The sequence below is a fragment of the Bufo gargarizans genome, chromosome 2, assembly GCF_014858855.1.
Source record: "Bufo gargarizans isolate SCDJY-AF-19 chromosome 2, ASM1485885v1, whole genome shotgun sequence".
Taxonomy (NCBI): Eukaryota; Metazoa; Chordata; class Amphibia; order Anura; family Bufonidae; genus Bufo; species Bufo gargarizans.
This window is the reverse complement of record NC_058081.1, coordinates 565014603-565030230: the sequence shown is the minus strand read 5'-3', so window position 1 is coordinate 565030230 and position 15628 is coordinate 565014603. Positions and strand designations below refer to the sequence as shown.

The following is a 15628-nucleotide window of genomic DNA, read 5'->3' as shown; positions in this document are numbered from 1 at the left end:
CAAATACTGTGAGGATGTGAACTTTGGGACCCCTACCAATTGCCAAGGGAGCAGTGTTTGAATGCATTAGCAGTAGCTCATACACCCTGTACTCTTTCAGTGCTGTCGACTTTGAATGAATCAGAAGAGGTGGGCTTGACCATGACTTCATTCAAACTCATCCACGCCCTGCTCTTGTGCAGGAGAAAACGGGAAACCAGGGTTTATAGTTCTAGTGATTACTTGGGCCCCAATCATCATCTCACCATAAACTGAACAATGCCTCCATATGCGTTACTTAATAATGTTACTCAATAATGCAAAAAGATCAAAAGAAATAGAACTGTTTCAACCCACTATGGGTATTATCCTCAACACCCTAGCATTCCTGATTACATGCTACTAAGCAATGGCACAGTGACCCAATGCCATCATATGACTAATTAAAGGGGTTTTCCAGGCTCCTGATATTGATGACCTATCCTCAGGATAGGTCATTAATATCATATTAGTGAGGGTCCAACACTACACAGCTCCCCCATCTATTCCCTGCAGCCTGACACTGGAACTACTACTCTAAATGGAACAGGAAGTGTAGCTCCAAAGTTTAGTAGCTGTTCTGGGTCACAGCAGCTCGGCTACCATTGAAGTGAATGGAAGCTGACCTGCAGTAAGCTGGCACAATCAATACACAAAGCATGGAGCTGGGTTGTTTTGCTGCTGACTCTCGGCACCGGAGCTACTGCAGAACAGCGAATCAACAGGGGTTTGGGGTGTCCGTCTGCCGCCGCTCAGTTATTGATAGACTAGCCTGAGTATAGGCCATCAATGAAAAAAGTACTAAACATTCTAGTATGTTTCTCTATTTAATATTTTTATTCTATGATTGGTTGTGATAGCATATTCCAATTTTAGAAAGTATGTGTAACCAATATATTTTTGACACATATTACAAGATGATCAACCCTAGTAAATTGTTCCTGCTCCTGAGAGCTCCACTGCGCCGGTACATGCACAAGCAGGAGTTCAATTGCGCAGGTTGGATCTCAGAGTGAGGACAGCCGAGTGAGATCTACTGGGCATGGAACAACTGAACTCTTGCCTGTGTAAAGTAGGCGCCTATACGAGATTTCAGGGCCAAGCATCAAAATCCCTTCCTATTTGTAACCTGTTTCCTGTATATTGTTTTTGGGGGAATGTCATTTTTGTATTTTTAATCATATACAGTACAGACCTAAAGTTTGGACACACCTTCTCATTTAAAGAGTTTTCTTTATTTTCATGACTATGAAAATTGTAGATTCACACTGAAGGCATCAAAACTATGAATGAACACATGTGGAATTATATACATAACAAAAAAGTGTGAAACAACTGAAAATATGTAATATTCTAGGTTCTTCAAAGTAGCCACCTTTTGCTTTGATTACTGCTTTGGACACTCTTGGCATTCTCTTGATGAGCTTCAAGAGGTAGTCACCTGAAATGGTTTTCACTTCACAGGTGTGCCCTGTCAGGTTTAATAAGTGGGGTTTCTTGCCTTATAAATGGGGTTGGGACCATCAGTTGCGTTGTGGAGAAGTCAGGTGGATACACAGCTGATAGTCCTACTGAATAGACTGTTAGAATTTGTATTATGGCAAGAAAAAAAGCAGCTAAGTAAAGAAAAATGAGTGGCCATCATTACTTTAAGAAATGAAGGTCAGTCAGTCCGAAAAATTGGGAAAACTTTGAAAGTGTCCCCAAGTGCAGTCACAAAAACCATCAAGCGCTACAAAGAAACTGGCTCACATGCGGACCGCCCCAGGAAAGGAAGACCAAGAGTCACCTCTGCTGCGGAGGATAAGTTCATCCGAGTCACCAGCCTCAGAAATCGCAGGTTAACAGCAGCTCAGATTAGAGACCAGGTCAATGCCACACAGAGTTCTAGCAGCAGACACATCTCTAGAACAACTGTTAAGATGAGACTGTGTGAATCAGGCCTTCATGGTAGAATATCTGCAAGGAAACCACTGCTAAGGACAGGCAACAGCAGGAGAGACTTGTTTGGGCTAAAGAACACAAGGAATGGGTGAACGGATGGACTCTACATGCCTGGTTCCCATCGTGAAGCATGGAGGAGGAGGTGTGATGGTGTGGGGGTGCTTTGCTGGTGACACTGTTGGGGATTTATTCAAAATTGAAGGCATACTGAACCAGCATGGCTACTACAGCATCTTGCAGCGGCATGCTATTCCATCCGGTTTGCGTTTAGTTGGACCATCATTTATTTTTCAACAGGTCAATGACCCCAAACACACCTCCAGGCTGAAGGAGAGTGATAGGGTGCTGCGCCAGATGACCTGGCCTCCACAGTCACCGGACCTGAACACAATCGAGATGGTTTGGGGTGAGCTGGACTGCAGAGTGAAGGCAAAAGGGCCAAACAGTGCTAAGCATCTCTGGGAACTCCTTCAAGACTGTTGGGAGAACATTTCAGGTGACTACCTCTTGAAGCTCATCAAGAGAATTCCAAGAGTGTGCAAAGCAGTAATCAAAGCAAAAGGTGGCTACTTTGAAGAACCTAGAATATTACATATTTTCAGTTGTTTCACACTTTTTTGTTATGTATATAATTCCACATGTGTTAATTCATAGTTTTGATGCCTTCAGTGTGAATCTACAATTTTCATAGTCGTGAAAATAAAGAAAACTCTTTGAATGAGAAGGTGTGTCCAAACTTTTGGACTGTACTGTATATTGAATACATATATATATATATATATATATATATATGCACCGAAGGTGAGCATCTGGAAACAACAACCATTCTCCCTTCTATTCTTCATACAATAACGACCCTGATGTTGTGACTGTTTAGATAGGAATTTAATGCCCAGTATCAGTAACGTACAATAGCAATAACTCATCTTGCTATAAAATTGGGGACAGTTGGGGGCACAGGGCCTGCTCCCGTGCCATGCCAACTAAGCATTGTGTCAGATGAACCCACCGACTCTTGGCTGGGGGTGTCTGATGCCACTTGTGATGAAGTAGAAAACCGAGTCAACCACTCAAGCACCACTGGGTTGCTGGTCAAGACACGACCGCAATATGACACTGGATGCTCAGGCCCCTCGCTGCGACTCATGCTGCCACCCCCCCTCTTCTGCTGCTACTTGTGTCTGTTACAGAAACATTATGGCCACTGCCTGTTCATTTTGAAGGGCCTGTCACTTGTCTGTATGACATACTGCAAAATAAAATAATTAAATGTAAATTAATTAATACACCCCAAAAATGGCAGTAGAACAATGTAAGTTCACCGCAAAACAGCTAATAAGACATATGTTTTTTTCTTATTAATACACCACAAAAATGTCTCAAACAATGTACGTTCACCGCTGAACGGCTGATAAGACATATAACAGCTATTTGGATCCCCAATTAGTGCAGCAAAGTGTAATAGAATCGCTCCTGGCACTGTCCCTAGCGCCTGCTGACGTCTCTCCCTGCACTAAGTACACAGAAAAATGGCAGAATCCAAGATGGCTTAGGCTGTTTAATGGGGCTGGGACATCACAGGGATGGATGACTGCTGATTGGCTGCATGCATGGCATTGTGGGTGATCCCTCGTTCCCAGAGTTCTTTGCTCCATGTCCTAACACATGCAGCAGCCATTTTAGTAAAAAAGCCGATTTGTTACCATGAAGCGTGAAGAAATTCGACTTTGGTGTGAGTCGAATGTTTCCTAAAATTCGGATTGAATTCCACTTCGTCAACTTCGATTCGCTCATCTCTAATTAGAGTTCATGACATGGTATTCTCAGATACACTGGATCAACTTGGAGCAACTATTCCCAGTTTTAATAGATTTCACATGCTCACTAAAACAAACATCAGCATTTACTGCAAAAGTAGTTCTACAGGCTATTCATTCTTTAGCTGAAAATAAGAACCTATTTGAAGATGACTAGACCGCCAGCTGTTCTATACTTCTCCCACCACTAGTTGGGGGCAGACTAAAGAGTAGGTGAAGTTAGCAGTCACCTAGGGTGCTATTGAGGATAGGGGAAGGCTTTTTACGAATTCTAAAAAAACACACACCGTATATTAAGTGAGGATGGAGCATGGAGTTGCAGGCCCTACTGCAGACAGGAGAGGTCAACAGGACTGCATTAAGATTTGCACATGTGTGATGGGAACAGGATGAATGGAAATGTTCAGTATTTAAGATAGGAATTGCAGGGATTGGCAGGAATTAATTGATTTAGGGATGGGGGAATTCTGATACATTTGCCTTTGATACCAAGAGAGCTTGTCCCGGCTTTTTCATTCAGGCTCCATTCGCACGTCCGCACTTTGGGTCCGGATTCGTTCCACAATTATGCGGAACGGGTGCAGATCCATTCATTTTCAATGTGTCCGCATCCGCATTTCCGGTCCATGGCCCCAAACTTCCGATCTGCAGCTCCGCAAAAAAATAGAACATGTCCTATTCTTGTCCACAGCTGAGGACAAGAATAGGCATTTCTATTGGGGTGCCAGTCCGGTGTTTTGCGGATCCGCAAAACAATGCGTACGTGTGAATGGACCCTAATCATGTCAGTGCTGTCCCTAAGACCTCGTACACATGGCAAAGTTGTTGGTAGTAGTTTGTATGACAGCACATACAGTCCAGGTGTGCCATACTAAGGAATGGTAGGCCCTCCACAAGATGTTATATGGTTCCAATGGAATATGACATAAAAAATAATATTAGTATGAAACACAAAGTATATACCAGTACAGTAAGGCCTAAATGAAGTCTATGGATGATGTATGACATTTCTGCACCACTAAAGCCCACAGTCCGAGAAGATATAAGTGAGGGACATGAACATGTAGAGTCAATGTGGGTAGAACTACTGTACATGGAAAAACAATAATAAAATACTAATAGGAGTTTATTATAAGCCACCTAATATACCAAAGTCCACAGAAAATCTACTTCTAAACGAAATAGACGAGGCGGAAAATCATAATGAGGTTGTCATTATGGGGGACTTCAACTACCCAGATATAGACTGAGAAACTGAAAGCTGTATGTCTCATAAAGGAAACAGGTTCTTGGCAATAACCAAAGACAATTAACTTTCCCAACTGGTTCAGGACCTGACGAGGGACAGCCATAAAGGACTTAGTATTAACCAATAGACCTGACAGAACAACAGATGTGTGGGTCGGGGGACACCTGGGAAACAGTGACCATAAAGTAATTACCTTCCAATTGTCATTTAAAAAAGTGTTTCTTCAGGGAGGAACAAAAATACCAAACTTCAAAAAACCCATAGACTAAGTCCTCAAAAATAAAAAAATAAATACAGCTGCAAAATGGGATAATTTTAAAACCACCCTAAAATCTAATTGTGGGAGGTATATACCTTATGGAAATAAAAGGTTAAGGAACAAGAAAAAAACTATGTGGATAAATAGAATTGTAAAGAAAGAAAGAAATGACAAAAAGAAAGCATTTAAATCACTAAAACAGGAGGGTCGCATTGAAAAACTATAAGAAAAAAACAGAATATGTAAAAGACAAACTCATTTAATCAGTTTCTATGAGGAGGTAAGTTCTAGACTTGACAGCGGCGAATCAATGGATGTCGTATATATGGACTTCTCCAAAGCATTTGACACTGTACCACATAAAAGGTTAGTATATAAAATGAGAATACTTGGACTGGGAGAAAATGTCTGTATGTGGGTAAGTAACTGGCTCAATGATAGAAAACAGAGGGTGGTTATTAACGGTACACACTCAGATTCGGTCACTGTCACTAGTGGGGTACCTCAGAGGTCAGTATTGGGCCCTATGCTCTTCAATATATTTATTAATGATCTTGTAGAAGGCTTGCACAGTAAAATATAAATTTTTGCAGATGACACTAAACTGTGTAAAGTAATTAACACGGAAAAGGACAGTATACTACTACAGAGGGATCTGGATAGATTGGAGGCTTGGGCAGAGAAGTGGCAGATGGGGTTTTAGGCTCCATTCACATGTCCGCAACGTGTACACGGACAGCGGGAATGTGCGTTCTGCATTTTGCGGACCGCACATTGCCGGCACTAATAGAATATGCCTGTTCTTGTCCGCAATTGCGGACAAGAATAGGACATGTTCTATTTTTTGGGGGGAACGAAATTGCAGACCTGGAAGAGCAAAATGTGGAACGAAATTGTGTACGTGTGAATGGAGCCTAACACTGACAAATGTAAGGTTATGCACATGGGAAAGAATAATGCAAGTCACCTGTATATACTAAATGGTAAAACACTGGGTAAGGCCTCATGCACACGACCATTATTGTGTCCCATGTCCGTTGTTCCGTGATTTTCTGCTGACCCATTGACTTTCAATGGGTTTGTGGAAAAATCGGCTAATGTACCGTTTGTCATCCACGTCCGTGATCCGTGTTTCTAGTCCGTGAAAAAATTTTTTTCACGGACAACGGTTCGCGGACCCATTCAAGTCAATGGGTCAGTGAAAAAACACGGAGGCACACAAGATTGTCGTCCGCGTCCGTTTTTTTTTCCTATCATTTGCATGGGAAACTTGACTTAGATTTTTTTTTTACTTTCCTTCATGTCTGGAGATCCTCCAAAAATAAAGGAAGACACACAGAAACAATCACGGAACAATGGACACGGATCGCGGAACAATGGAACCCCTTTTTGCGGACCGCAAAAAAATACTGTCGAGTGCATGAGGCCTAACACTGACATGGAAAAAGACCTAGGAAATTTGGTGAACCGCAAACAGCTGTAGAAACAGCTTCAGGCAGCTGCTGCCAAGGCCAATAAGATAATGGGTTGCATCAAAAGGGGCATAGATGCCCGTGATGAGAACATAGTCCTACCACTTTACAAATCACTAGTCAGACCACATATGGAGTACTGTGTACAGTTCTGGGCACCTGTGAACAAGGCAGACATAGCAGAGCTGGAGAGGGTCCAGAGGAGGGCAACTAAAGTAATAACTGGAATGGGGCAACTACAGTACCCTGAAAGATTATCAAAATTAGAGTTATTCACTTTAGAAAAAAGATGATTGAGGGGAGATCTAATAACCATGTATACATATATCAGCGGTCAGTACAGAGATCTCTCCCATCATCTATTTATCCCCAGGACTGTGACTGTGATGAAGGGACATCCTCTGCGTCTGGAGGAAAGAAGGTTTGTAGACAAACATAGAAGAGGATTCTTTACGGTAAGAGCAGTGAGACTATGGAACTCTGTGCCTGAGGAGGTGGTGATGGTGAGTACAATAAAGGAATTCAAGAGGGGCCTGGATGTATTTCTGGGGTGTAATAATATTACAGGCTATAGCTACTAGAGAGGGGTCGTTGATCCAGGGAGTTATTCTGATTGCCTGATTGGAGTCAGGAAGGATTTTTTCCCCTAAAGTGAGGAAAATTGGCTTCTACCTCAGTTTTTTTTTGCCTTCCTCTGGATCAACTTGCAGGATAACAGGCCGAACTGGATGGACAGATGTCTTTTTTCTGCCTTATAAACTATGTTACTAAGTGGTCGTACAGAACTGTTATACGGCAATGACATCAGCCCTTGATGAACATTTGTCAGTCAACACTGTTTGAGAATCAGGATTAGATCTGACAGTCCGCCATGTTGTCTTAGGGCCCTTTCACACTTGCGTTGTCCGGATCCGGCATAGAGTTCCGTCGTCGGGGATCTATGCCGGAAGAATCCTGATCAGGATTATCCCCATGCATTCTGAATGGAGAGAAATCCGTTCAGGATGCATCAGGATGTCTTCAGTTCCGGAACGGAACGTTTTTTGGCCGGAGAAAATACAGCAGCATGCTGCGCTTTTTGCTCCGGCCAAAAATCCTGAAGATTTGCCGCAAGGCCGGATCCGGAATTAATGCCCATTGAAAGGCATTGATCCGGATCCGGCCTTAAGCTAAACGTCGTTTCGGCGCATTGCCGGATCCGACGTTTAGCTTTTTTAGAGTGGTTACCATGGCTGCCGGGACGCTAAAGTCCTGGCAGCCATGGTAAAGTGTAGTGGGGAGCGGGGGAGCAGCATACTTACCGTCCGTGCGGCTCCCCGGGCGCTCCAGAGTGACGGCAGGGCGCGCCAAGCGCATCGATCATGTGATCACATGGAACACGTCATCCATGCGCACGGGGCGCTCTGACGTCATTCTGGAGCGCCACGGGAGCCACACGGACTGTAAGTATGCCGCTCCCCGCTCCTACTATGGCAACCAGAACATTAATAGCGTCCTGGGTGCCATAGTAACACTGAACGCATTTTGAAGACGGCTCCGTCTTCAAATGCTTTCAGTACACTTGCGTTTTTCCGGATCCGGCGTGTAATTCCGGCAAGTGGAGTACACGCCGGATCCGGACAACGCAAGTGTGAAAGGGCCCTTAGTCAGACATCTTATATTTCTATCTGACAATGTGGGCATATCGCAAAAATATGCCCCCATTGTCTGATAGGTGCTGGTCTTACCTCTGGAACCCGCACCTACAACGAGAACAGAGCAGGGAGAGCTGTGGAGGGAGGATCCCGGATTTCCAGGGCCCGTCCACCACTAAGCGCTGTTCCCATAGAAGTTAATGGGAGCGCACGCGCAGCCCCTGCTCCTATTTATTTCTATGGGGCAGACGAAAATAGCCGAGCCAGCATTTAATTGCATTCACACAGATCTATTAATTATAACTAATAGTATAACTAATAGTATATTTATAACTAATTATTGGAACTGTGTGAATGCAATTAAATAACTAATATTACTAACCCCACGCCCAAAGTGAAGAAACAAATAATGAAACCATGTTTTTATTTCTACATTTTTTTTTTTATACATGCGTGAGCTTCGCATTTAAAGGGACCGTGTTGATGAAATGGACGATATGAATTGTGTTTTTTAGACAATGTAAATTTAGAGATAGTTTTTATATATTGTGTTATACAGGGAGTGCAGAATTATTAGGCAAATGAGTATTTTGACCACATCATCCTCTCTATGCATGTTGTCTTACTCCAAGCTGTATAGGCTCGAAAGCCTACTACCAATTAAGCATATTAGGTGATGTGCATCTCTGTAATGAGAAGGGGTGTGGTCTAATGACATCAACACCCTATATCAGGTGTGCATAATTATTAGGCAACTTCCTTTCCTTTGGCAAAATTGGTCAAAAGAAGGACTTGACAGGCTCAGAAAAGTCATAAATAGTGAGATATCTTGCAGAGGGATGCAGCACTCTTAAAATTGCAAAGCTTCTGAAGCGTGATCATCGAACAATCAAGCGTTTCATTCAAAATAGTCAACAGGGTCGCAAGAAGCGTGTGGAAAAACCAAGGCGCAAAATAACTGCCCATGAACTGAGAAAAGTTAAGCGTGCAGCTGCCAAGATGCCACTTGCCACCAGTTTGGCCATATTTCAGAGCTGCAACATCGCTGGAGTGCCCAAAAGAACAAGGTGTGCAATACTCAGAGACATGGCCAAGGTAAGAAAGGCTGAAAGACGACCACCACTGAACAAGACACACAAGCTGAAACGTCAAGACTGGGCCAAGAAATATCTCAAGACTGATTTTTCTAAGGTTTTATGGACTGATGAAATGAGAGTGAGTCTTGATGGGCCAGATGGATGGGCCCGTGGCTGGATTGGTAAAGGGCAGAGAGCTCCAGTCCGACTCAGACGCCAGCAAGGTGGAGGTGGAGTACTGGTTTGGGCTGGTATCATCAAAGATGAGCTTGTGGGGCCTTTTCGGGTTGAGGATGGAGTCAAGCTCAACTCCCAGTCCTACTGCCAGTTTCTGGAAGACACCTTCTTCAAGCAGTGGTACAGGAAGAAGTCTGCATCCTTCAAGAAAAACATGATTTTCATGCAGGACAATGCTCCATCACACGCGTCCAAGTACTCCACAGCGTGGCTGGCAAGAAAGGGTAAAAAGGAAGAAAATCTAATGACATGGCCTCCTTGTTCACCTGATCTGAACCCCATTGAGAACCTGTGGTCCATCATCAAATGTGAGATTTACAAGGAGGGAAAACAGTACACCTCTCTGAACAGTGTCTGGGAGGCTGTGGTTGCTGCTGCACGCAATGTTGATGGTGAACAGATCAAAACACTGACAGAATCCATGGATGGCAGGCTTTTGAGTGTCCTTGCAAAGAAAGGTGGCTATATTGGTCACTGATTTGTTTTTGTTTTGTTTTTGAATGTCAGAAATGTATATTTGTGAATGTTGAGATGTTATATTGGTTTCACTGGTAAAAATAAATAATTGAAATGGGTATATATTTGTTTTTTTTGTTAAGTTGCCTAATAATTATGCACAGTAATAGTCACCTGCACACACAGATATCCCCCTAAAATAGCTAAAACTAAAAACAAACTAAAAACTACTTCCAAAAATATTCAGCTTTGATATTAATGAGTTTTTTGGGTTCATTGAGAACATGGTTGTTGTTCAATAATAAAATTAATCCTCAAAAATACAACTTGCCTAATAATTCTGCACTCCCTGTATATTAAATGGTGGAATTGTGTGCAAATTACTGTGAGCCAGCCATTATTATTACTATTATCTTGGCTATAGAAATTCTGTGGGGTGGTCAGTGGGCTGGGCTCCAGGGTAACTGGTGAGCTTCCTCTACCATATTGGTCATTTTTCAAACTTATAAGAAAAGCGTGTTTGGGGACATAAGGACACACATCGCTGACTTTTTTCTACGCCGCTTCACACCTCCATCTACCACATGTCATATTCTGCCTGACTTTTATATTTATTTCAATGCTGTCTTGCTGCTCTTATCTCTGAATAAATGAAAGAATCTTCTTAAGGGCTCATGCACACGACAGTATTTTACGTTCAGTACATGGGACGTTTTTTGAGTTCAGTATGCGGTACATATACTGAACCAAAACTGAAGTGTCTCCGTGTGCATTACGTTTCAGTATTTCCGTACCATGAAAAGATAGAACATGTCCTATTCTTGTCCGCAAATCACGGTGCTTGGCTCCATTCAAGTCAATGGGTCCGCAAAAAAACGGAACACATACGGAAATACATCTGTATGTCTTCCGTATCCGTTCCGTTTTTGCTGAACCATCTATTGAAAATGTTATGCCCAGACCAATTTTTTCTATGTAATTACTGTATATGGCATACGGAAAAACGGAAAGGAAACACAACAGAAAGAAAAAACGGAACAACGGATCTGCACAAAACTGAAAAAGCCATATTGTCGTGTGCATGAGCCCTAAGAAGAAGTCGTCTCAAGAAATCTTGTGTTGCTGCGGCCAATTTTCAACAAACGCTAGTAGCCAAAAACATACCGTACATTATGTAACATCATACATAATACTTTATATCTAAATATTACCATATTACTCCCGGCAGGAAGGGATCAAACAAATATACCGGATGGGAATGTTAGAACTGTAACCAAGAAAAAAAATTGCTGCTGCCTAAGGCCTCATGCACACGACAGTATTTTTTCACGGTCCGCAAAAACGGGGTCCGTAGGTCCGTGACCGTTTTTTCGTCCGTGGGTCTTCCTTGATTTTTGGAGGATCCACGGACATGAAAAAAAAATCGTTTTGGTGTCCGCCTGGCCGTGCGGAGCCAAACGGATCCGTTCTGAATTACAATGCAAGTCAATGGGGACGGATCCGTTTGACGTTGACACAATATGGTGCCATTTCAAACGGATCCGTCCCCATTGACTTTCAATGTAAAGTCTGGAGTTCTTTTATACCATCGGATTGGAGTTTTCTCCAATCCGATGGTATATTTTAACTTGAAGCGTCCCCATCACCATGGGAACGCCTCTATGTTAGAATATACTGTCGGATATGAGCTACATCGTGAAACTCAGATCCGACAGTATATTCTAACACAGAGGCGTTCCCATGGTGATGGGGACGCTTCAGGTTAGAATATACTGAAAAACTGTGTACATGACTGCCCCCTGCTGCCTGGCAGGTGCTTCCAGGCAGCAGGGGGCAGACCCCCCCCCTGTTTTTAACTCATTGGTGGCCAGTGCGGCCGCCCCCCTCCCTCCCCTGTAGTTAACTCATTGGTGGCCAGTGCGGCCGCCCCCCCCCCTCCCTCCCCTGTAGTTAACTCATTGGTGGCCAGTGGGCCCCATCTCCCTCCCCCTCCTAATTAAAATCGCCCCCCCTATCATTGGTGGCAGTGGAGAGTACCGATCAGAGTCCCAGTGTAATCGCTGGGGCTCCGATCGGTAACCATGGCAACCGGGACGCTACTGCAGTCCCGGTTGCCATGGTTGCTTAGCAATTTGTAGAAGCTTCATACTTACTTGCGAGCTGCGATGTCTGTGACCGGCCCTGACCTCCTCCTACTGGTAAGTGAAAGGTCTGTGCGGCGCATTGCCTATAGCACAGACCTGTCACTTACCAGTAGGAGGAGCTCCCGGCCGGTCACAGACATCGCTGCTCGCAGGTAAGTATGAAGCTTCTACAAATTGCTAAGTAACCATGGCAACCGGGACTGCAGTAGCGTCCCGGTTGCCATGGTTACCGATCGGAGCCCCAGCGATTCCACTGGGACGCCGATCGGTACTCTCCACTGCCACCAATGATAGGGGGGGGGGGTGATTTTAATTAGGAGGGGGAGGGAGGGGAGAGGGCCCACTGGCCACCAATGAGTTAACTACAGGGGAGGGAGGGGGCGGCCGCACTGGCCACCAATGAGTTAACTACAGGGGAGGGAGGGGGGGGGGCGGCCGCACTGGCCACCAATGAGTTAACTACAGGGGAGGGAGGGGGCAGTCATGTACACAGTTTTTCAGTATATTCTAACCTGAAGCGTCCCCATCACCATGGGAACGCCTCTATGTTAGAATATACTGTCGGATCTGAGTTTTCACGAAGTGAAAACTCACCTCTGAAAAAGCTTTTATGCAGACGGATCTTCGGATCCGTCTGTATGAAAGTAACCTACGGCCACGGATCACGGATGCCAATCTTGTGTGCATCCGTGTTCTTTCACGGACCCATTGACTTGAATGGGTCCGTTAACCGTTGTCCGTCAAAAAAATAGGACAGGTCATATTTTTTTGACGGACAGGAAACACGGATCACGGTCTCGGCTGCAAAACGGTGCATTTTCCGATTTTTCCACGGACCCAATTGAAAGTCAATGGGTCAGCGAAAAAAAACGGAAAACGGCACAACGGCCACGGATGCACACAACGGTCGTGTGCATGAGGCCTAAGGCTGGGTTCACACGGGCGTGTCCGGATAAGCTCTGGATGCGTCCCGGTGTATTGCGGCAAACCCGCGCGATTAGGTACGCAATTGCAGTCAGTTTTGACTGCGATTGCGTTCCGACGTTCAATTTTTATCGCGCGGGTGCTATGTGTTTTGCACGCGCGTGATAAAAACCCGACTGTGGTACCCAGACCCAAACTTCTTCACAGAAGTTCAGGTTTGGGTTCAGTGTTGTGTAGATGTTATTATTGTCCCTTATAACATGGTTATAAGGGAAAATAATAGCATTCTGAATACAGAATGCTTAGGAGGTGGTCAATTGAGGGTTAAAGAGGAGAAGGTGAGTTAATTTTTTATATTTTTTTTAACCCTCAATGGACCACCTACTATGCATTCTGTATTCAGAATGCTATTATTTTCCCTTATAACCATGTTATAAGGGAAAATAATACAGTGAATAGACTGTCACCTAGCAACCATGCGTGAAAATCGCACCACATCCGACTTTTCACTCAGCCCCATTCAATTCTATGGGGCCTGTCCTGCGTTAAAAACGCAGACTATAGAGCATGCTGCGATTTTCAAGCATTGCAGAAGTGATGCGTGAAAATCACAGCTCATGTGCACAGCCCCATAGAAATGAATGGGTCCAGATTCAGTGCGGGTGCAATGCGTTCACCTCCCGCTTGCACCCGCGCGGAAATCTCGCCTGTGTGAACTCAGCCTAAATCAATATCCCTATTTCATCGGTTCTGCAAAATTTCCAAAAAAACACATAGGCCAATATCGATTTCAATTAAAAAAAAAAGGTGACCTTATACACAGTAACTTACCCCCTCTGCATATTTCGTCAGATTTCTGCTGTGAAGTATGCCTCTGTTTAACATCCCAGGAACATTGATTATTCATTAAACTAATAATTATCCATTGTAAGTGCAAACATCTCTGAAATATAAAGCAAGGCAAATTACAAACGCCAAGCTACCATAAAAAGTTTGGGGAATTCCGTTTGGGTATTTTCAGTCAATTATGTAGTTACTATCCCAGGATGGATAAAGATGTGTTTTATTGACACTTTAGGCAAGTGACAACACAAGCAGTCATATTCAAACAAAAAGTCACCTTGCGGTGTTGGTGGTAATTCACACCATGCGGCAATTCTGCCTCAAAGAGTCCTTGACCATAGCAGCACCAACCTGTTTTCACGCCAAACAGGTAGCAAGCCTTCATCCAGACACCAGGCTCCCAGATCCCAACACAAAGACCTGGCTTTGGAGCCCAGCTGCCTATTTAAGGACAGCCAGGTGCTGCCAAAACCCGGACCGGCACTTAAAATCCGGTCCAGTATTTTACCTCACCTGGCTGTAAATCAGCCCAGCAGCACATGCTGGGAGGAAAATACCTGTTTTCCCAGACCAAACCTCTCACTGTGTCACTGTGGTAATACCTTTGGAACACTTTTACTTATCCAAGCCATCCATCTTCATTCCATTAATATCCAAGCCATTTTCATGTTCCAAGAAATAAAGGAGGACTTGTAGTACTGTCTGCCCCACTGTGCATTGTTCAGATATTATCAATTAAAGGGGTATTCCCATCATAGACAATGGGGGCAGATCACTAGGATATGCCCCCATTGTCTGATAGGTGCGGGTCCCACCGCTGGGACCCGCACCTATATCGAGAACGGAGCAGGGAGCATTGTGGCCGGAGGACCTCAGATTTCTCGGGGTCCGTCCACTACCAAGCGCTAATCCCCGCCTCTCCCATAGAAGTGAATGGGAGCGTGCCACGCATGCGCGGCCCATGCTCCCATTCATTTCTATGGGGCAGACGGCAATAGCCGAGCCAGCGCTCGGCTATTTTCGGCGGCCCCATAAAAATTAATTGAGGACGGCTGCGCCTGCGCACTGCGCTCTCCTTCACTTTCGGGGGTCCTTTCTCGATATAGGTGCGGGTCCCAGCGGTTCCGCGGCCCCGTTAAAAAAATATAACATGTCCTATTCTTGTCCGCACTTTGCGGACAAGAATAGGCATTTATATTGCCGGCAGCCGTTCCGTTCCGCAAATTACGGAAGGCAACACGAGCGGCTTCCGTTTTTTGCGGATCCGCGGTTTGCGGACCGCTAAAAACGGCACGGCCATGTGCATGAGGCCTGAACTGGCAGCAAAAAAAAAAAAAAGGAAAAGTGATATTTAACAATTGCATTGAGAAGATTTTCTTTCCTACTATTACATATGTGTCATATAATGCTTCCTGGGTGTGTTCACATTGGCACATTAATCACAGATTATATTATATGATAAAGGTTTTTATTTGAAATCCAGAAAAGATCTTCAGATAAATGTCCAAAATGTTTTTAGTGGTCGGCTGACCCGATTCATCTTCTTTGAAAGCTT

The 15628-nt window shown here is 44.2% G+C and overlaps 1 protein-coding gene across 21 annotated transcripts in view; it reads right to left on the bottom strand.

Moving 5' to 3' along the window:
* The window catches only part of FLT3LG (fms related receptor tyrosine kinase 3 ligand), a 254839-nt gene that overhangs the window by 200833 nt on the left and 38378 nt on the right, over positions 1 to 15628 (bottom strand). For 16 of the 21 annotated variants that reach the window (XR_006387915.1, XR_006387910.1, XR_006387912.1 and 13 more), the window contains one exon: positions 14062 to 14173. The exons of the other annotated variants lie outside the window; for them this stretch is intronic. Coding sequence is in view for 9 of the 16 variants with exons in the window: in XM_044281659.1 (XP_044137594.1) it covers positions 14062 to 14072 (11 nt within the window). In the remaining 7 variants the exon portion in view is untranslated. Of the gene's footprint in view, positions 1 to 14061; positions 14174 to 15628 lie in introns of those variants that run through there. 21 annotated transcript variants of the gene reach the window in all.